Genomic DNA, 23,401 nt, shown 5'->3' with positions numbered 1-23,401 from the left:
ATATAATCTGTTTGATTTTGCTTTATTCTGGTTTTTGGGTGTTTTTTTTTTTGGTATCTTTTCATTGGCTGTCTGTACACCTCCATTGTGGTGACTAGAGGGGGTGCCTGAGCGAGTGGACATCCTCCACCCCCACCACTGGAGGGTTCTTCCACCAGGCATACGTACAGATCGTCTCAGCATTTAGAGGCGCTGGCCTTTCTTGCTATTTATGTACATTATCTTCAGCAAAATTTTATTTGCATGCAATATAAATGATATAGTCGGATGATTTCACATTCCATTTGATCACCTCTCTTTGGAATATTTGGAAGTAGTACATCTCTCCTTCTTCCAAGTCTATCTTAGTCTGAAAGTTTAGTTAAAACCTTTCCACAGTTGAATGGTAGAATCAGTTTATACCTATCAATAATTACACTGAATATGCCCCATCACTTAACAACAACAAAGCCCACCCCAATTTTTTTGTTGGTTTATCACATCAGATTATATCATCTGGAATCCTCATATAACTGCCATAGTACTTCATAGCATAATTGTCAAGCCACTGAGAATCATGACCCCGCCAAGGTGACACATAGTTTGGAGAGACACAATTCAATCTATGACAACTACGTATCGTGCTATTTTGCATTTTAAACATCTTATTGTGAACTGACTGAAGCTTTACAAACTAGCTTATCAATTTTACATTCAGCAAATCATATCGTTTGCTTCATTACAATGGTTGTAATCCCCTCCATGTACCATCAGTTAATGGTATTTGCTCCCAGTCACTCTAACTTTTGCATTCCTCCCTATGTCTCCCACTACTTTCATCTTTTCTCTGGCAACCTCCCTCTTGTTGTATATCGCCATCCCAATCACCCATGTTAATTAACATGTGTCTACCCTCTAGGTAGTGATACATTTTTTCTCCCCCTACCTACCCCAGTAACCATCATAGAATGTTTCTTTTACCAAGAATGCCTTTTCTTAACTTTTTACAGCAGTGGTCTCATATAATAGATGTCCTTTTCTGGTAGCATAGTGGTTATGAATCGGGCTGTGAACCGCAAGGTCAGCAGTTCGAAACTACCAGCTGTTCCGTGGGAGAAAGATGAGGCTTTCTGCTCCTGTAAAGATTTACAGCCTCAGAAACCCTGTACAGGGTCACTATGAGTCGGAACCGACTCCACAGCACATAACAACAACAATAATTTCACTTAGCATATGCCTCCAGGTTCATCCAAGTTGTGAGGTGTTTTGCAGATGCATCTTTATTTAATGTTTCATATGTACCAGTTTGTTAAACCATTCTGTTGAAGGGAGTTTTGGCTGTCACCATCTTACTGATATGCCTCTTGTGCATTTATCCACTTACATTCAGTGTAATTATTGATAGGTATGAATTGATTACACCACTCATCTGTCAGTCTGTCATGCCATGGTGGCTTGCAGGGGGCTGTGATGCTGACAGCTATGCCACCAGTATTTTAAATACCACTGTGGACAGGTTGTAGTTAAGGTTTCAGACTAAGATAGATTTGGAAGAAGGAGAGACGGACTACTTCTAAATATTTAGTCACTGAAAACCTTATGAATAGCAGTGAACACGGTCAGCACCAGACTATTGAACACTGAAACACGATGAAGAGCACCAGAATACTGTCAGATGTAGTGCCGGAAGATGAGCCCCTCAGGTTGAAGGTACTCAATCATAATTGGGGAAGAGCTGCCTTCTCAAAGTAGAGCTGATCATGATGATGCAAATCAGTAAAGCTTTTGAGACCTTCATTTGCTGATGGTGCACAACTCAAAATGAGGAGAAACAGCTGTAAACATCCATTAATAATTTAAATATGGAATGTATGAAGTATGAATCTAGGAAAAGTGGAAGTTGTCCAAAATGAAACAGAATGCATAAACATGGCTATCATAGGCATTAGTGAACTGAAGTGGACTGGTATTGGCCATTTTCAATCTGACAGTCATATACATGGTTTACTATGCTGGCAATGACAAGTTGAATAAGAATGGCATCACATCATGATCAAAAAGAAAATGTCAAGGTCTATCTTGATGTACAATGCTGTCTAGGATGTAAATGGTTTCGGAATTATTACTAACTGATAAGTTGGAGACTCAGCTACACCCAGTAGTGCCTCAGATGAAAGGCCTAATGATGAACTTTAAAAACTCAGCCATTAAAGACTCTATGGGGCACAATTATATTCTTGTATACCAGGGTCACCATGAGTCAGAACTGACAACAGCAATTTTGTTATTGTTGTTTTACCACCCTCATTGTTAATGCTGTAATGTGATAGTATAATATCAATTCACCTACAAGGAAGATCAGTTAATCCAACTATTATTCAAATTTATGTACCAATCACTAAAGTCAGTGATGGAGAAATTGAAGAATGCTACCAACTTCTTAAAACTGATCAAACATGCAATTAAGATGTATTGATAATTATTGGTGATTGGAATGCAAAGGTTGGAAACAAAGAGGAAGGATCAGTAGTTGGAATTATGGTTTAGGTGATAGAAAAGATGCTGGGGATTTCTTGATAGATTTTTGCAAGACCAATAACTTTTTCATTGCAATTACCTTCTTTCAATAGCATAAAAGACAAGATATACATGGATTTCAATGAATGGGAGAGACAGAAATCAAATTGACTACATATGGTGTGGTACTGTGGGTTAATATGCCAGACTGCAAAGCCATTTGAACTGTAAGGTTGGCGGTTCAAGCTCACCAGCTGTTCCTCAGAAAGCCTATACAGGGTCACTATGGGTTGGAACCAACTCAATGGCACTTCACAACAACAACAAAGGCACTTCAAATTCTTCCATTTAAAATGATGATGCTTGGATTTGTATTGTAAAAGATTAGGTGAATTGCCCAAGATAGCAGGGTAATTGGAAGGGCTGTGGTTAACTCAAACCCTCCTCACCTCTGATTTGGTGTTATTTTTACTGCTGGTTGACTGTGTACTCCCAATTCTTTCTTTCTTTTCCTGTATAAACTTTAACTCTCCTCTAAGAATGAGTCCCAGTGTGGCATCTAGGATAAGCACTTGACCTCTAGGTCAGTTTGAACTGCAAGGTGGTTCAAACTCACCTCCTCAGAAATCCTATATAGGATCACTATGAGTTGGAACCAGAACCACCTCAATGGCACATAAACAACAGCACAATAATTATGAAAATAGCTGTTGATCGTCCAAACCATAGGCTCTGAGGATCAGACTTTAGCTACCTAGTAGACATAGCAAACTGTCCCTCATCTGATTATTCAGTAATGCTTGTTAGTAATCTCATACATGAGCCCTGGATGTCCACAGACAAATGTAAAAACCTTCCCTAAAAGCCAAGACTGCACACATCAAAAAAAAAAAGCTAAAGAGGATAGAGAGAAACACTGTTAACTGATGATATATGGAGGGGATAATGATCAGTGTGGTGAGACAAGCTATGTGAATGGTTGAGTGTGAGGCTGATGATGTGCCCTGTAAACTTTCACTCAATCCTAAATAAAAACATTAAAAAAATATATATATGAAAATAGCAATAGTAGTTGAGTCCTTACCATTTGAAGGGAGGAAACATCAAAGAGTTCAGGGAAAAAGTGCATTTAAAAGATAATGGAATTCTTCTAGGAACTTTCTGAAGCTCCTTCATACGCATTATCTCATGAGATTCCTTAAGCAATCTAGCTAGGAAGATGTGAAGATGTCTTCATCTTACATTTGAATGACTTGACCAAGATCACACGACAAATAAGTTCTGGGTCTAGAATTCTAACAGTTTGATTTCTGACTTCTAGTAAAGAAAGTCAGATAAATAAACAAAATCAACTCCCCACCTAGTCTTACTGTTGAAGACCATTGAGGAGTGTGGATTCATTTAAATGTTAGCTCTGTGATGCATGTAGGAGATATGAGCAATGGGAATGGAGAATGTCTGGCTATCTAGAAGAATGAGACCTATGGAAAGAACAATTCTTTCACTCACTTACTTATTACACAAATGCTTACTGAATGTCTACTATCTGCCAGACACTTTTGTTAGCAGTAGAGATACTTAGATAAAAAGATATAGCTCTGATCCCCAAGAAGTGTATTGTCTATGAGATGCACTGTAATTAATGCTATCATGGGTGTCCACTCAAGACTCTATGGTAGAAGAACAAAATATGTATCTAAATCTATTTCAATAAGTAAAGAAAGTCTGCAATTGAAGAAAATTTTGAACTTGGTTTGTGAAAAGCATGAATTGAGCATGAGATAACTAAAATGGGTTCTATCCTCATTACAGCATTAACAATGAGGGTGGTAAAACAACAATAACAAAATTGCTGTTGTCAGTTCTGACTCATGGTGACCCTGGTATACAAGAATATAATTGTGCCCCATAGAGTCTTTAATGGCTGAGTTTTTAAAGTTCATCATTAGGCCTTTCATCTGAGGCACTACTGGGTGTAGCTGAGTCTCCAACTTATCAGTTAGTAATAATTCCAAAACCATTTACATCACCCAGAAACTCCTCTATGATGGTGGGTGTGTGGGAATGAAACTAACTAGGAATATGGTGCCAGGTCAAGAAAGCCCTTCTATGCCAACCTATATAGTTTAGATTTATCCTGTAGATGATGGGAAAATATTATATATTACATGCAGTATTTTATCTTTCTCTTGGGGGAATAGAGTTCTTAGGATAGGTGATAAGATGTATAATGATAAAGTACTTGTTCTCAAAAAGTTGATTGAGAAAATCATATTGGTGTCATAAATTAACTAATTTTTCTATAGCATTTGAAAGTCTTTTACTATGCTAAGAACTCATCTCTCCCAAAGGAAAGATAAAATATTGCATCTAATATACAATAATTTCCCATCATCTACAGGATAAATCTAAACTATATAGGTTGGTATAGAAGGACTTTGACAAAAAAATAATAAAGATTGAAAAAGCAAAACAAAACTAAAACAGAAATAAAAATTGATATTTAAACTCAATTCCATGCCTTTTCACATGCAGCTTTCCTAGCTTTGAATGTCTGATTGTCTCACTGAAAAAATATCTACTTCAACTTGAAGTTCTCTCCCCTGTGAACACTCCATGTGTGATTACTATGTCAGGCATTGTGCTGAATACATCAAAAATATCATCTTAGAAGATTTGTACTGCGAATTAGAAAGTGACTTACCCAACATCATCCAGCTAATAGGCGATGGAACCAGAATTAACCAAGCACGTTTGACTCTTAATCAGGAAGGGCAAAGGTAGATGAACAAAATTCATCCATATCACTACCACCTATAAGTAGAAATGTCCTATAGGGTTTCCAAGGCTGTAAATCATTGCTGAAGCAGACTGCCTCATCTTTCTCCCATAGAGCTGTTGGTGGGTTTGACCATCAACCTTTTAGTTCAGAGCTTAAGGCTTAACCCAAATGTGCCATCAGGGCTCCTTGAACTTAAATTAGAGTTCTTCATCCGAGACTTAACTTTCCCTCATCGATGTGAATATATCCCTACGTATTTTGTTGTTGTTAAGTACCTTCGAGTCAGTTCTGACTTATAGCCACCCTGTATAGGGTTTTCAAGGAACGCTTGGTGAATTTGAACCGCCAATCTTGCACTTCATTGTGGTCCAGTGCCCCCATCGAGCCACACCAGGACTTCTCCCTATGTATGAGGGAGTTTCAAACAGTTTCTGGACAAATTCCATTATCTTTTAGTTCCATTTTTATATAAACTTTTTGAATACCAATTGCTCCCCTTTATCGGGAACATGGGAGCTCTGTAGGATAAGCAATAGAATGGGAACTACAAGGTTGGCAATTCAATCCCACCAGCAGCTCGGTGGATGAAAGATGAGGTTTACAGTTTCCGCAAAAATGTAAACTCTCAGAAACCCTATACAGGGTCGCTATGAATTGGAACTGACTCCAAGGCACTTAACACCAACAATACTCATCTAATTAAATATGAATTGTAATACCATGAATTATTCATTACTGTATTCCAGTCTCAATGCCTTATACATAATAGCTGTTGAATAAATGTTAAATTAATAAGTGCATGTCTTCTTTTCAATGCTTACTACTGACAAACCTCAGTTTGTTGTAGCGTTTAGGTGGGCGCCTTGGTAATCTTTGTTTTGTAAATTTTTTCTGGAAGTGTCAGTAAAGGAAGTAAAAAAAAAAAAAAAAATCTATGTCTTGTCCCATCCAATTGCCTTGGAGGAGCTGGGAAGAGAGCAATTCACACTTGATTATCTTAAATCAGATAAATTAGCAGCACCAGAATTGCTGGCCTGTCTGGCGCCAAGAGTTCTTCGGACCCTCAACAGTCAGCTCTGTATCACCTCCGAGACCATGCTTCCTTCCCTTCCAGTTTTGGTTCTTGGCATTCTGCTAACCCGGGCCTTGGGCCAGCCGTCCCAATTTCAAGAACACGACCATCTTCAGTCTCTGGGTTTAGACATGGCTCCTTCACCCCGGAAGTTCCAATCTTTGCCTTATATCTTGAGGAAAGTCTTCCAGGATCGAGAAGCAGCAGAAACTGCTGGGGTTTCCCAAGACTTATGCTACGTAAAGGAGCTGGGTGTCCGTGGGAATGTACTCCGACTCATCCCAGATCAAGGTAAGCACATTGAAGTGTCCTCCCACCCACCCCAAAATCTCAAAGTGGGCAGTGTAAAGAAAGGAAACGAGACGAGAAGTAACAATCACTGAGTGGCTTGTAGAAGGCCAGTGTAATGGATGTTTGCGTATTTTCTCTCTTAACCCCAGTCACAATCCTGGAATCATGATAGGTATTTTTTGCCAACTTTTTAGCAATAAGGAAATTAAGGCTCATGTCATAAGGTCATCTACAATGTATCGAGATCATACTAGTGCGTGAATAGTCAGGTTTCTATAAGGTTTTTCTGAATCAACTACTTTGTGCTGCGGTGGAATGGTGGAATAGTCTTAAACCGACCATCTACTCATACACTTCCTGGTGCTTGTGGAACCGAGAGATGTCGGTTCCTACTCATCGCGACTTTTTGCACAATTGAATCGAGCGCTGCCCAAGTCCTGCACCATCACAATCATTGTTACACTTGAAGCCATATAGCGCCTGTCCCGGTGCCAAACCATCTCATTGGGCGGTCTCCCTCTTTTTTGCTGACCCTACTCTTTAGCAAGCATAATGTCCTTCTCCAGGAACTGGTCTACCTGATAATATGTGCTAAGTGTGAGAGACGACATGTCCTTATGATTGCTTCTAATTCAAACTCTAGATCCTTACAGAAGTATAATGCACTGCCAGGAGAGTAAGTTTTTGGGCTCAATTTGCCAAAGAATACTTCTTTCCTTCTCCACATCCCTTTTGTGGGGTTCTCCAAACTGCCCACCCATCAAAATTGTTTCTCTAGCCTAGTTCCTGTTCCTACTCTACCAACCAATTCTTATTCATAGTCTGAAAAGGCAGTAAAGAATTTGCATTTCTATGCAGCCTTCCAGCTGTTTCAGATGCAGAATTGAGAGTCTTGCAACTGGAGAAAAGATTTGAATACAAGTTCTTATCCAAGAAGCATTTATTGGATACTTACTGGAACTTACATATCTAGAACTGTGTAAGACTTTGAGAATACAGAGACTAAATATAAAATTGGCTGGCCCTTTAAGAGTTTACTTCGGAGGACTTCCTTACATTGTTCTATAATACAGGCTCACAGCCTTGTAAGGGAGATGTGATGGTGGGTGGTCAAATAAAGTTCTTGGAGGGAGGTTAAGAAATAAGGGGAGTGGAAGGGATTCTCATGGAGCGAGAACTGAGCTGAGGATAAAGTTTAGAGAATGCACCCTCAACCTGGAAATAATTTTTATTTTTGTGAAAGTCATAGTCTACCAAATGATCAGGAATAGGACCAAAATCTCATATTTCTCCATTCAAATCCTTTCCCTAGAAAAAACAGTAATGATTGCTGTGCATTTTTCCAGACTTTGTGTATGTGTATAACATAAATTTGTTATATTTTTTCAAAAATGAGGTCATATCATACTTCGCTCCTTTCCACCCTTCAGATCATGGACATCTCTCATGCATCAGACCAAAAAGTCTATTTATCCTCATGTCAGTGTTTGCAATGGCATCCCCTTGTTTAGATGAACTGCAATCTGTGTAACTAACTGATACTTTATTGATAGGCATGGACTTAATGTAATTAGTACAGTTTTACATCCATTTGTGTGTGTATGCATTTTTTTTTTTTTCTATCATTTCCTTGGGATAAAGTCTAGAAGAGGATTGCTAGCCACATTTAAACTTTTGATAAAGTAGTAAATTCCCTTTAAAACAGACAGTTTATACCCCACTATGAGTGAGTGCAAGCAGCTCTAGTAGCGTAGTGGTTACGAATCAGGCTGCTAACCTCAAGGTCGGCAGTTCGAAACTACTACCAGCGGTTCCGCGCGAGAAAGATGAAGCTTTCTGCTCCCATAAAGATTTACAGCCTCAGAAACCCTGTGCAGGGTCATTATGAGTCGGACTCCACCCACAGTACTTATCAACAACAACAACAATGAGTGAGTGCACAGGAGTCCTGGTGTGGCATTGCAGGATAATTCCCACTGACCTAGAGGTCAGATTGAACTACAAGGTCCATGGTTCAAACTCACCAGCTGCCCCTCAATGGCACTTAACTTGAGAGCATTTAACAACAACATGAGTGCTTGGGATCCCAGGTGGCATAGTGGGTTGCATGCTACCACACATTGGGCGATTAATGTGTGGTTGGCAGTTCAAATCCACCAGCAGCTCCATGGGAGAAAGATGAGGCTTTCTGCTCCTGTGGAGATTTACAGCCTTGGAACCATTCAGTGGCATACAACAATAGTCTTACTTCTTCACAATTTTGATAGCAATCTTTTAAAAAATAGGTACTTATTGAAATATAACATACATCAGAAATGTGTATAAATGAGAGAACAACCTGAGTTTTCATAGAATAACTAGTACTCAGATCAGGAAACAGAACATGACCAGCACTGCTGGAGAACCCTCTTGCTTCCTTCTAGTTGGTCACTACACGGGTGATGACTATCCTGACACATACCACTCTATGCTAGTTTCACCCATTTTTGAACTTCATATAAATGTAACTGAATGCATCGTTTTTTGTGTCTGGCTTCTTTCACACAATATTGTACGTGAGAGGTTTATGCATGTTGTGAATATTTGTAGTTCATTCCTTTATATTATTCTATTCTGGTGGTGGTGATATGCCGTGGAGTAGCTTCCAACTCATAGTGACTCTGTGTAGGGTTTCTGGGGCTGTAAATCTTTATGGGAGTAGAAAGCCTCCTCTTTCTCCTGTGGAAGGGCTGGTAGTTTCGAACTGCTGACCTGGAGGTTAGCAGCCCAACTCATTATCCACTACACTACCAGAGCTCCTCTTCTATTCTGTTATAGTCCAATTTATTTATGAATGCCACTCTTTTTTCTTTTCAGAGAAGATTATCAGTTTTACATTCAACAAATTTTTACATTTTGTTTCCATGCAACACAGTTCTCCAGCTTCCTCCCTGTGGTTCTTATTTCCATTCCACCCTTCCTCCCATCCCCTCTCAACTTTGTCCTTAGGTAAATGTGGCCATTTTGATTTGGAATGATTGACCATTCCATGCTGAGCAGACCTTACTACTGTCGTGTCCTCCTGTACACCTATTGGCTGAAAATTGGGCCACAAACTTTAAAAAGTCCCAGATCTGAAGGGTTGTCAAAGGCCATAGTCTCTTTCTGACCAGTAATGTTCATGCTACACTTGAGGTCATTTGGATAACAAAATACTTTCAAGTTTTAATTTTTGCCAATCTGGTAGCAAAAATGATCTTATTGTAGCGAAAACGTTGTTAGGTACTGTCTACTCAGTTCCAACTCATAGTGGCCCTGTGCAAAACAAAACACTATCTGGTCCTGTGCCATCTCTCTATCATTCCTACGCTTGAATTGTCCTTGTAGCCCCCGTCTCAATCCATTTCATTAAGGGTCTTCCTCTTCTTCACTGACCCTCCACTTTACTAAGCGTGATGTCCTTCTCCAGATACTGGACCTTCCTGATAATATGCTCAAAGTATGATTTGTTGTCAGGTGCTGTCTACTCAGTTCTGACTCATAGTGCCCTATACACAATAGAATGAAACTGGTCCTGCACCTCCTCACTATCATTTTTATGTCTGAGCCCATTGCTGCTGCCACTGGGCCAATCCATTTAGTTAGGAGTCTTCCTTTTTTTCACTGACTCTCCACTTTACCAAGCATAATGTTCTTCAGTGACTGGTTCCTCCTGATAATATGTCCAAATTATGAGAGACAAAGTTTCACCATCTTTGCTTCTAAGGAGCATTCTTACTATACCTTTTTCCAACACAGATTTGTTTGTTCTTCTGGAAGTCCATGATACTTTTAATATTATTCTCTAACACCATGACTCAAATGCATCAATTCTTCTATGGTTTTCCTTATTCACCATCCAAGTTTCACATGCACATGAGGCTATTGAAAATACTATGGCTTGGGCCAGGTGTACTTTAGTCCTCAAACTGACATCTTTGTTCTTGAACACTTTAAAGATATCTTGTGCAACACACCTAATATGTCATTTGGTTTCTTGAATGCTGCTTCTGTTAGTCCTATACAGGGTGACTATGAGTCAGAACCTACTCAACAACACTCAACAGCTTCCGTGAGTGGATCCAATAATATCTTTTCTCTGTTTAATCATATTATTATATTTATTGGTCCAGTGTTGAAGATTTTTACTTTACAGTGAGTTGCAACCTATATCAAAGTCTGTGGTCTTTGATCTTCATTAGTAAGCATTTTAAGTCCTCTTTGCTTTCAGCAAACAAGATTATATCATTTGCTTACTACAGGTTGTTTATGAGTCTGCCTCCAATCTTGATGCTGAATTCTTCATATAATCCAGCTTCTCAAGTTCTTTGCGCATCATACAAACTGATTAAGTATTGTGAACAAATACAATCCTGATGTACAACTTTCCTGATTTTAAACCATTCAGTGCCCCCTTGTTATGTTCAAATGACAGCTTCGTGGTCTATGTACAGGTTCCTTATGAGCACAATTAAGTGTTCTGGAATACACATTCTTTGCAATGTTGTAGATAGCTTGTCATGATCCACACAGTCGAAAACCTTTGCACAGTCAATAAAACACAGATAAACATCTTTCTGGTATTCCCTGCTTTCAGTCAAGATCTACCTGATATCAGCAACAATATCCCTCTTTCCACATCCTCATTTGAATCTTGCTTGAATTTCTAGCAGTTTCCCTATCAATGTACTGTTGTTTTGAATTATCTTTTGCAAAATTTTATTTGCATTTGATATTAATGACATTGTGTGACCAAAGTATGATATCATTGTTTTAATTTGCATTTTTTACAGTGAGGTGACATGCATTTTTAAATGAATAATGAGCCATATTTATATAAATAATTGCCTTTTCATACATTCTAATTATTTTTCTTCTGAGTCATCATCCTTTTCTTAATGATTTGTTAAAGCTTCATAGCAATTATTTGGAAGAGCTCTTTATAATTCATCTTGCATAAGAAAAATTCTTAGTTCTTTGTGTTTGAATTTTGTTAATGGTATCTTCAGAATACAGAGATTTTAATTTCATGCTGTCAAATCTGTCAATCTTTTATCATCTGGCTTTTGGATTTTCTTTCATGCCTCGCTGTGGTTGCTGGTGCTTTTGGGTGAGATTGACTTGGTTCCAACTCATAGAGAATACAACAGAACAAAACACCACCCCGTCCTACACCTCACAATTGTTAAGCTGAGCCCATGGCTGCTGCCATTGTGTCAAGCCATCTCATTGGGGTCTTTCTCTTTTTTTCATGTGAGTTAGTGATACATCTAAAGAGGAAAACCAATAGATTATAATTAGAAGCTGCATATAGTGAAATACTGTTTCAGAGAACTTGAAGAAGAATGAAATAAAAGAGTTGGAAAATAACAGAGCGGTATCTGATAAGTGAATTACTAACTGCAAGGTCAGCAGTTAGAATCTGCCAGAAGCTCCTTTGGGGTCTTTCTGCTCCTGTGCCTCAGAAACTCTGAGGTATATAGGGTAGCTATGAGTCAGAACCAACTCTACACACCATACTTCACCACCACCATCATATGATAGTGGAGTGTCCTGGTGTGACGCTGTAGAATAATCACTGGACTGCTAATCACAAACAAGGTTCACCATTAAAAACTACCAACCATTCTTTGGAAACCTTATACAGGGTCTCTATAAGTCAGAACTGACTCAATGGCACTTAACAATAATATGAGAAATCGAAAAGATAAGAAAATATAGGCTTATCGGTACAGAAAAGATAATGTAGTAGGCTTGAAGAAGAAACTGGTGATTTCAAAGACTTTAAATATGTTGGTTGCTTTTTTTTTTTTTTTTTTTAAGGGAAACAGTTTTATTGAGAATTGGTGAAAGTTGCATTTAATAAAAATATTGAATACCTAGGAATTACGTCCTTCTAGTCAGCTCTGAGTCACATCAACTCTATGCAAAACAGAACAAAAGACATTTCATTACCAGTCCTGCAACAACCTCAAACTTGTTATGTTTGAGACAATCGTTGCAGCCAGTGTGTCAATCCAAATTTATTGGGGTTCCTATTTTTGGTTCACACTCCATTTTACCAATCATAATGTCCTTTTCCAATAACTGGTCCCTCCCAATAACATGTCCAGATTACATGAGACAAAGTCTCCTTTGTGCAGCTTTCTGGCTGTAACTCTTCCAAAACAGATTTGTGTGTTCTTCTAGCAATACATGGTACTTTCAATATTCTTGTTGTTAAGTGCTATCCAGTTGTTTCTAATGCATAGTGACCCTGTATAGGGTTAGCTAACACCATAATTCAAATGCATCAACTCTCCCTTCTTTCTTATTCATTGTCCAGCTTTCACATGGATATGAGGTGACTGAAAATAGGATGGCTTGGGTCAGGTGCACCTTAGTCCTCATACTGACATCTTTGCTCTTCTTTATAGGGTAGAAAAGAGACTTCATCTGTAAATATATACAGGCTTTTTATTAAATCTTATGAGTAAGACAAAGACAAACATAGATCACTTTAGTGAGGGAAATCATAGACACCATGATAAGTTTCCAAAGTTCTGTGTCCATGTGGTGATATTTACACTGAGAATAAAGGAATCTCCTCCCCCAACAATGACTGAAGGCAGAGGCCATGCTTGGCCTACTGAAAGCAGGGAAAGGACTATTGCAGGTAGGAACGCTTACAGTCTCTGAGGCTCTTGGGGTATGACATCACAACCAGGCAACCATTAAGAGTATGTCCAGGAATGTTGCTATGAGGGTTGGCTGGGGGATGTGACTCCCAAACCTACTTTTTTTTTTTAATGTTTTATTGTGAATTATGTGATTGTTTGCATGGGAGAACATTAGCTTTACATGCATCCTATCATATATGGTTTCATTGCCGTGCTTACTATCCCCTCCATGCATCGTCAACCAACCAAAGGGTATCCAAAGGGTATACCCGCAAGCCTGCCCCCCCCCGCCCCCCCCAGGTCCTCAGCACATAGCCCTCTCCCCCTTTGGATTTAAGAGTCCCCAGCCACTCCATCTCTCTACGTAATTGTCTTTGCCTCCATCTCTGGCGTCACTGCTTCTCTGGATAGGGTCCCGCACTCTGCTTTTCTCCCTTGATGGTCCCAGGAACTTCTGCTTCTGGACTGCAAAGTCAACTATTCCCTTCCTTTTGCTACAAAATGTCTACCTTTACATTTCCAACCCTCATAGTCAGTCCTGATAGCAGTTATTCACTATTGTACCACAGGAGTCCTATCCCCATCTCCTTTCATCAGCCCTGCCCAGACAGATTGGCTACTACTCAGTGGAGATTCTACCTTCCTCCATGCCCTCTAAATCTAGGCTCCCTCTTGAAAGCTTGTAAGCCAGTCACTTCTTACCTTTGTAGCCTCCCCCCCCCACCCCCATTTTGGGTAGCCAATGTCCAAGTTGCCCATCCCTGTCTACCCTGTGTACCAAGGGAGTGGAAATGATCCTTGCTGTAAAGATTTGTTCCCTCTTTTGAGCTACTTCAGTATAGTGGTTACGAATCAGGCTGCTATCCTAACAGTAAGCAGTTCGAAACTGCCAGCTATTCCATAGGAGAAAGATGAGGCTTTCTGCTCCCATAAAGATTTACAGCCTCAGAAACCCTGTACAGGTCTCTATGAGTTGGAATTGACTCCACGGCACATAACAACAACAACATCCATAGGTGTAGGTCAAGTTTATCAAATTGTATCAGATTACTCTTTTTTTCCTCTTCTTTCTTTTTCTAGTTGAGTTCTGATCATCCAGCCATTGAAGCCAGGTCAAGTGGGTATTATCTGCAAGTGTGGATATTCTTGTGCATATGCCCTCTCTTCTTATCAGCTGGATGCTTCACTCTCCACTCTAGTCCTCTGTGGCTATGTCACTGACTCTGGGCCCCAGAGTCCCAGGTCTTGTCATACTGCTGGCCAACCAGTTCTCCACCTGGGTTCATAGGAGTCTACTGAACGTGGTAGGATTTAACACGCAGCTTCATTGCTGTTTTTCCCACACTTCCCCTTATCGGTGACAAACATGGTCACCAATCAGAGCGTGTATTCCCATTGAGCCTTAGTCTTGGAAGGGGGTTTGCCCTGAGGCGAGCAACTTGCTTATCCTTGTAGTAATCAGTCAGAGTGCCGTTATTGTTTATTATTTTTCCTGCCGGTCTTTCTTTCAAGAAGCATCTTCTGTTCTTCTAGCCGCTGCAGGCTGGTCTGCTTGTCCTTTCAAGTGGAAATTTCCCACCTCAGAAGATTCTGGATGGGGTTCAAGATTCCACCTATGGTCTTATGCAATGCCAAGGCTCTACAGGAAGCCTCCTTCACTGGGCAAGTTGTATCTCCATTTTAGGTATTCCAATCAGTTATAGGCAGAAGATGGACTGACAAGCTTTCTATGGTGATATTTCTGGCTATTCCTTTCTCTCCCCCTCAAGTGCCTATTTTATAATTATTGGTTGCTTTTAAAATAAACCTTGAAAAGGCATTGTGGGAGTTGGCTAGAATGCCTTGATGTAGGTTCTGATTTCTCCACTAGCCTTGAAAAAGCCCTACTTAGGGTTGAACTAGCCAACCAGACAGAATGGTAGTATTAGGCCAAAGAAGTTATATGTAGAGAGGGAGATATTGAAGATGCAAAAAAAGTAAAACTTTATTCTACTGGACATGAAAATGCAGGCAGAGAAATTAGCTTCGAAAATAGAGAAAGCACCAGTTACAACTTCAAAGGATGCAGAGAAGAAGGTCCATGTGAAGAAATTAAAACCTCATGTTTAATTCAGTGACGAGGAACACAAAGTATTCAGAGCTTCAAGAATGAAAATTACTAATATTGACTACTGTGGTCCTTGTTGTTTTTAAATGCCATCGAGTTGGTTCCCACCCATAGGGACTCTGTATAGTGTTTCTGAGGAGCAGCTGGTGAGCTTGAAGCACCAACTTTGCTGTTCAAACCAACATTGCAGTCAAGTGCATTTACCCACAGTGCCACACCAGGACTCAACTGTGGGCCTTCGATAAGAATTATTTAAGGATCTAAAGCAAGGGGTTTCTAAATTCCTGGTCTAGGTTTTATTACAGGAGAACTGTGGTTTGCATGCATGAAATAAAATATTTATGCTTTCAAAGGAAACCAATTGCATGTTGAACTACATTTATAAAAATATTTCTAAAGCAAATGTGTGTGTAGTAAGGTATGTGATCCTTAACACAGTCAGCAATAAGGTCAAGAGAAAGGACTATAATTACCCTCATTAGTTGAAAAGAAAGTAGCAGGAACATAATTGTTTATTAAAGATATTTGTCACAACTTAATATAATATGAATATATATCGTATGTCACAGAGTCCTGCTGTGGCACTGTGGGTTAATATGCTAGACTGCAAGGTCGGTTTGAACCACAAGGTCAGTGGTTCAAGCTCACCAGCTGCTCCTTGGAAACCCTATACAGGTTTGCTGCGGGTTGGAACTGACTAGATGGCACTTAATAACAACATATATATGTCACAGGCCCTGAGAATGTTGTTGTGACTTATTTCCTATGTTTATAATGAATTTCATCTGGCATTTATTAAAAATAAAAATTTAGTTATTTTTTCCATCCATGATGTATTCTCTAAATTCTAACCAAAGCACCTTGAGGAACATGGGAGAGAAGAATCTTTAGTTTAGAAATAATCTTTGGTTTAGAAGCCCTTGTGGGCAACGATCTATTTACAAATCCTCCCAAGTGGTCGAATTTAGAGTATAATCGATTATTTTGTTTCCTTATTTTGTATATTATCATGTAGGTAAATATGAAGTAAAATATATTATTGTGATTCTCTCATCTCTCTGCTCCCGTATAGGTTTCTTTCTTTTCTCCAAGAAACTTCCCCAAGCCTCCAATTGTCTACAGAAGCACCTTTACTTTAACCTATCTACCATCAAAGAAAAGGAGCAGTTGACAATGGTCCAGCTGAACCTAGACTTGGGGCCCAACACTTACTACAGCCTGGGCCCAGAATTGGAATTGGCTCTGTCTCTGGTTCAGGAGGCTCATGTTGGGGACGTGGCCCTCCCTACAACAGGTAAAATGTTTGCATTGCAATCTGTGCCATGGCCCCAAGGTGCCCTTCAATTCGACCTGCTGCATGTGGTTAAGGAATGGAATAACAACTCCCAGAAGAACTTGAGTTTGTTCTTGGAAATCCTAGTCAAAGGGCACAGAGACATGGAGGGAGACTTCCAGCTTGAGGACACCTGTGCCCGACTGAGACGTCTCCTTCATGTTTCCCTACTGGTGGTGACCCTCAACACTGAACAGTGCCATTCATCCTCCCGAAAAAGGAGGTCAGCCATCCCTGATCCGAAGGCTCCTTGCAAGAACCTCTGCCATCGACACCAGCTGTTCATCAACTTCCGGGACTTGGGTTGGCATAAATGGATCATTGCCCCCAAGGGCTTCATGGCAAACTACTGTCATGGAGCATGTCCTTTCTCATTGACCACCTCTCTCAATAGCTCCAATTATGCTTTCATACAAGCTTTGATGAGTGTAACTGACCCTGAGGTCCCTCAAGCTGTCTGTATCCCCACTAAGCTGTCCCCCATTTCCATGCTCTATCATGACAATGATAAAAATGTCATTCTACGACATCATGAGGACATGGTAGTTGATGAGTGTGGGTGTGGGTAGACTACCAGAAATGGGACTAGAAGGAGTGTTTCTAGAGTAGATATTTTAATAAAACTATTTGTGTCTGAACATCTATTTATGTTTACCATTTGTCTTGGAAAATCTAGGGTTGAGAACAGAGAATATTACTATGAATGATTTCCATAATTAAACACACACACATCATGGATCCCTAGCTGCCCTAGAATAGATTATCATAAAATTGTACTTTCCCAAATTAGTTAAGCCTAATTCTTGGTTCTTTTTTTTTTTTTTTTTAAGGTTTTATTATGAATTAATGTGATAGTTTACATGGGAGAATATTAGTTTTTACATTCATCCCATCCTATATCATTTCATTGCCATGGTTACAATCCCCTCCATGCATCATCAACCGACCAAAGGGCATACCCTGCTTCACTCTCCACTCTAGTCTTCTGTGGCTATGTCACTGACTCTGGGCCCATGAGTACCCAGGTCTTGCCACACTACTGGCCAACCAGGTCTTCACCCGGGTTCACAGAAGTCTATTGAACATTGTAGGGCTTAGCTTGCAGCTTCACTGCTGTTTTTCCCTCACTTCCCCTTATCTGTGACGAACATGGACCAATCAGAGCGTGTATTTCCATTGAGTCTTAGTCTTAGAAGGGTGTTTGCTCTGAGGGGACCCGGCCCCTTGCCTTGATGTCTCCTGGGCTAGCAACTTGCTTGTTCTTGTAGCAATCAGTTGGTCTGCCTATATTGTTTTGTATTTTTCCTGGTGGTGTTTCTTTCAAGAAGTATCTTCTGTTCTTCTAGTTCTCCAGGCTGGTCTGCCCGTCCTTTCAAGTAGAAATTTCCCACCTCTGAAGATTCTGAATGCTGTTCAGAATTCCACCTATAGTCTTATGTAATGCAGAGGCTCTGCAGGAAGGAAGCTTCCTTCACTGGGCATGTTCTAGCCCCATTTTAGGTATTCCAATCAGTCATAGGCAGAAAACGGACTTACAAGCTTTCTATGGTGATATATATATATATATATATATATTTTTTTTTTTTTTTTTTTTTTTTTTTTTTTAATGCTTTATTGTGAATTATGTGATAGTTCACATGGGAGGACATCAGCTTCACATTGATCCCGTCGCACATTGTTTGCTTGCCATGGTCACACTCCCGTCCATTTATCTTTGACCAACCAAAGGGCATACCCTGCAAGCCTGCCCCCATCATCCATCCACTGTCTCTCTCCCTCTCCAGGTCCAAAGTCTCCAGCCGCTCTAACTCCCCATGTCATCGTCTCTGTCTCCATCCCTGGCATCACTGCTTCTCTGGGTAGGATTCTGTTCTCTGCTCTTCTTCAGTGGTCCCAGGGACCTCCTTCCTAGACTGTAAGATTAATTACTCCCCTCCCTTTGCTGCAAAATACCCACCTTTACATTTCCAGCCCTTACAATCATTCTTGATAACAATTATTTGCTATTGTATCGCAAGGGACCTATCTGCATCTCCTTTTATCAGCTCTGAATAGACAGAATGGATACCACTCAGTGGAGATTCCACTTTGCTCCACGCCCTCTGAATCTAGGTTCCCTCTTGAAAGCTTTTAAGCCAGTCACTTCTTGCTTCCCCCTTCTGGGTAGCCAACATCCAAGTTGCCCATCCCTGTCCTCTCTGTGTACAGTGGAGGTGGGAATGATCCTCACTGTGAAGATTTGTTCACTCTTTTGAACTATTGCTTCCATAGGTATGTGCCGAGTTCATCAAATTGTGTCAGATTCTTTTCTCCCCCTCTTCTTCTGTTTGCGCTCGTATCATCCAGCCATTGTAGCCAGATCAAGTGGGTATTATCTGCAAGTGTGGGTGTACTTATGCATGTGTCCTCTCTTCTTATCAGCTGGATGCTTCACTCTTCACTCTAGTCCTCTGTGGCCATGTTGCTGACTTTGGGTCCAAAAGTCCCCTGGTCTTGGCATACTGCTGGCCATCTTCTGTGGTGATATTTCTGACTATTCCTTTCTCTCCTCCTCCAGTGTCTATTTTATGCCAGGGGAACCAAGATTCAACAGACAGCCAAGCATCTTAAACATTATTTCCCCCCTTTTGCCCATCCCAACCATGTTTCAATCCCTGTATCCCAGAACCCTGTTGTTCCAAGGTTGTTCATACATCATTCTTTACCTCTGTCCCACTTAGCCCATGCAAGCCTGCCTAATTGTTCTTCCATCTGCTTTTTTCTTCCATTTCCCTCCCCCTTCTTATATATTGTCCCCCTCCACAGTACTCAACTATTCTATGTCTAATCCCTGCCCTGTGTTCCACCTTCCCCTCCCTCCCCTGTCTCCACCCCCCACATCCTAGCAACCAGCAAAAAAATTCCCTCTGCCTTTAGTATGGGTTCTTTTTCTTAGACTTTTACAGTAGTGGTCCTATGCAGTATTTCTACTTTTGTGACTGACTAATTTCACTCAGCCTACTGTCCTCTAGGTTCATCTATGTTATGTGGTGGCTTGCAGCTTCCTTGTTCTTCAAGGTAGCATGGTATTCCATTGTGTGTATGTACCACAGTTTATCCATTCTTCAGTTGATGGGCACTTTAGCTGTCTCCATCTTTTTGCTATTGTAAATAGTGCTGCTGTGAACATTAGTGTGCATATATCTACTCGTGTTATGGCTCGTATTTCTTGTGGATAAATACCAAGTAGAGGAATTGCTTCATCATAAGGTATCTCTATTTCCAACCTGCTGAAGAAGCACCATATTGCTTTCCAGAGAAGTTGGACCATTTTGCAGTCCCACCAGCAATGCAGGAGGGTCCCAGTCTCTCCACATCCCTGCCGGCATTTATTGTCCTCTACTTTTTTGCTCTTTGCTGTTATTGCTGGTGTGAGATGATATCTCATTGTTGTTCTAATTCTTGGTTCTTTTAAAATAAGAAATGGGCCATAAATATCAGGACACCAAGAGTTAGTCAAAGCTTATTTTCTTACCCCTTTATTCTCTATTCTAAACAGTATAAATGTTATGCTTGTAAATGGAATTCTTGGAGCCCAAGCTCATTCAAGAGTGCCCTGATGGCACACATAATTAAACACTCAACTGCTAACCGAGATTGACAGTTCAAACTCACCCAGCAGCTCAGTGTAAGAAAGACCTGGCAGTCTGTTTCTATAAAAGTTATAGCCTCCACCCCCACCCCCCCAAAAAAAAAAACCTCTGTGAGGCAGTTGTACTCTGTCACATGGGTCAGTGTGAGTAGAAATGGACTCACCAGCACCTAACAACAACAGAGTCATTAAAATGCTGGTGTTTCAGATCAATTTTGATTGAAAACAGACATATGCCTCAATGGGAGAAAGGCAAGTTCTATTCCTTATCACATTTTTTACAGTAGAAACAATTGGCGGCAATGATTAAATAAAATACATTCCACAATTTCAAGTGGGTTTAATGGGAAGATAAATTCTTATCTCTTCTTCCCTGCTGCCCCCACTCCTCACCCTATGCCTCCCCCTCTTTGTTTATTTGTTTAACAACAAGTAAACACGTTGAAGCAATGATTTTTGGACAAAGATTTTATAACGAGATTTTATAATCATTTTCAATGTTGCGTTAATGTGACATTTATCTTTCTGAAAAAGGTGTACACATCTTAGGCTACTTGAGATTTATTGCTTTAAATGCAAATTATTTTCATCATTCCAAAAAAAGTCATTAGGCAATGAGTGCTATGTGGGCTGAGTTTCTAAAGAGGATATTGTTCTAAGTCTTCAGAAAAAAATAATCAAATAAAGAGAGACTATGATAAGTACAAGGGGCTCTGGTAGCGTAGTGGTTACGAATCGGGTTGCAAACCCCAAAGTCAGCAGTTCGAAACTACCAGCTGTTCCACAGGAGAAAGATGAGGCTTTCTGTTCCCATAAAGATTTATGCCTCGGAAACCCTGTACAGGGTCACTGTGAGTCGGAACTGACTCACAGCATATAACAACAACAGCGATAAGCACAGGAGTTCTGGTGTGGCGCTGTGGGTTAATGCGCTGAACTGCAAAGTTGGTTTGAACCTCAAGATCAGCAATTGAAGCTGACCAGCCACTCCTTGGAAACTCGATACAGGGTCCCTATGGGTGGGAACTGACTCAATGACACTTAACAACAACATAACTACTACAGTGCAAATGGAAACTGAAAGCAGGCAATGAATCCACTTAAGAAGGAAAGGCTGCTTTTGATAAGAGCATTTAAAGATAGTAGGAATTTGATAGATGAAGGTTAGGAAATTTTAGTCTAGAGAAAAGGCAGAACCAAGGCAGGAAATAGGTGGAAGGAACAGAAGAGTTGGTAGATTTGGCTAGGCTCATTGCACTGCTTTTCTTCTTAAAAAAATATTTTATTGTATTTTAGGTTGTAGGTTTTACACAGCAAGTTAGGTTCCCACTGAATAATTTATTTTTTATAAGTTGTTCCATGACATTGGCTACAATTTTCACAATGTGTCCACAGTTTTATTTCTGTTTCGTTTGTTCCGTTTCTTTTGAGATAGCTTCCCTGCTATCTCACCCTCCGTGTCTCATCTTTGTATTTGGGTGAATTTTGACTTTTTGGTCTCATAGTTGATTGTTTAAGGGAACACATATTATATCAAATCCATTAAAACAGACAGTTTCTTACATTTGTGGCTGATCAAGGACCCTATTGTTATTAGTTGCTTTCAGATAGATTCTGACTCATGAAGACCACATGTGCATCGGAACTGCTCCAAATGGTTCTCAAAACTAACCTTTCTAGAAGCAAACCAGCAGGCCTGTCTCCAGACATGCTTCTGGATGGGTTTGAATCATTGACCTTTCAGCTAGTAGTCCAGCTCTATGCCATCCAGGAACTCCTTTGCCATATAAGGTAACCTAGTTACAGGCCCTCGAGGTTAGATGTGGACATCTTTGGGGAAATATGCTGCCTACCAGTACTTGCCTAACTTGGAAACCATCAGCCAATGTACAAGCAAGTATTCCATTTTGTGGATATTCCAACTTGACATTCATAAATCAGGAAACTCTTGTACTTAGTATTTATAGAGATGAGTTTCAAGTCCAGGGCCTCTAGTTTGAGAACTTAGAGGAAGACTTGTCTTGAGAAAGGATATGGAGACTTAAAGGAATTTGTGGCTCAAATTTGACTGAGGATGCTGGGAACAGAGGGTAATGGCAGTGGCATTCACTCGCTTATGGAAATTAAAAAAGCAAGAAGGCAGAGACAAGAGCTGTACACTAATGATCTGACTCAGAGGCCAAGGTCCTTCTGATTTTACAGTGGCTAGCACTGCCCCTCCCCTTCCTAATAGTGACTTGGGGCAAAGAGCAAAATAAGAGGAAGCTGGAAATAAGAGACTAAATAGCTGAAGGACAGGCTATACTGTCCTGAAGATTTTTAGTTTACAGAAGTAGGTCAATCCTTTCATTTCGGTTCTTTAATAAAGAAGGATGGGTCAGTCTTGTCTTAATAAGTTCAGATGTCATCAGAGAACAATTTTGGAATTCAGGATACCTACTAGAATCGGGCTGTGAACCACAAGGTCAGCAGTTCGAAACTACCAGCTGTTCCGCCACAGAAGATGAGGCTTTCCGCTCCCGTAATGATTTACAGCCTCGGAAACCCTGTACAAGGTTACTATAAGTCGGAACCAACTCCATGACACATAACCACCACTACCACTAGTAATCTAGGAGTCCTGGTGTGATGCTGTGGGTTAATGCGTCAGACAGCAAACCTGTTTGAACTGCAAGGTTAGTGGTTCAAGCTCACTAGCTGCTCCTTGGAAACCCTATATAGGGTTACTATGGGTCGAAATCGACTCAACGGCACTTAACAACAACAACTAGTAATCTGTACCTCTGGACTAATATTATTTGTATTCTAGACTTTTTTATCAAGCCAATGAGGCAAATTTCCGGGCTGCCAATTTTCCTCTCATGTGCTACCTGTTTGCATAGAGCAGATACCCATAGCTACCTGAAACTCAGAAATGAGTCATCCTCTGCCCAAGTAGGTGACAACGGGCACACCTGAGGAAACAAAGTTCAGGCATGTTGTTGGCAGGAGCAATCAGCACAATACGTCACT

The 23,401-nt window shown here is 40.3% G+C and overlaps 1 protein-coding gene across 1 annotated transcript; it reads left to right on the top strand.

The window, feature by feature from the left end:
* Positions 1-6,373: 6,373 nt before the first annotated feature.
* Positions 6,374-17,327, top strand: GDF3 (growth differentiation factor 3). The gene is made up of 2 exons (XM_006875490.1): positions 6,374-6,641; positions 16,498-17,327. The coding sequence occupies exons 1-2, from the start codon at positions 6,374-6,376 to the stop codon at positions 17,325-17,327; spliced, it is 1,098 nt and encodes a 365-aa protein (XP_006875552.1).
* The last annotated feature ends 6,074 nt before the right edge of the window (positions 17,328-23,401 follow it).

This window comes from Chrysochloris asiatica, unplaced genomic scaffold (genome assembly GCF_000296735.1).
Source record: "Chrysochloris asiatica unplaced genomic scaffold, ChrAsi1.0 scaffold00328, whole genome shotgun sequence".
NCBI lineage: Eukaryota > Metazoa > Chordata > Mammalia > Afrosoricida > Chrysochloridae > Chrysochloris > Chrysochloris asiatica.
This window is presented reverse-complemented; position numbering and strand designations above follow the sequence as displayed.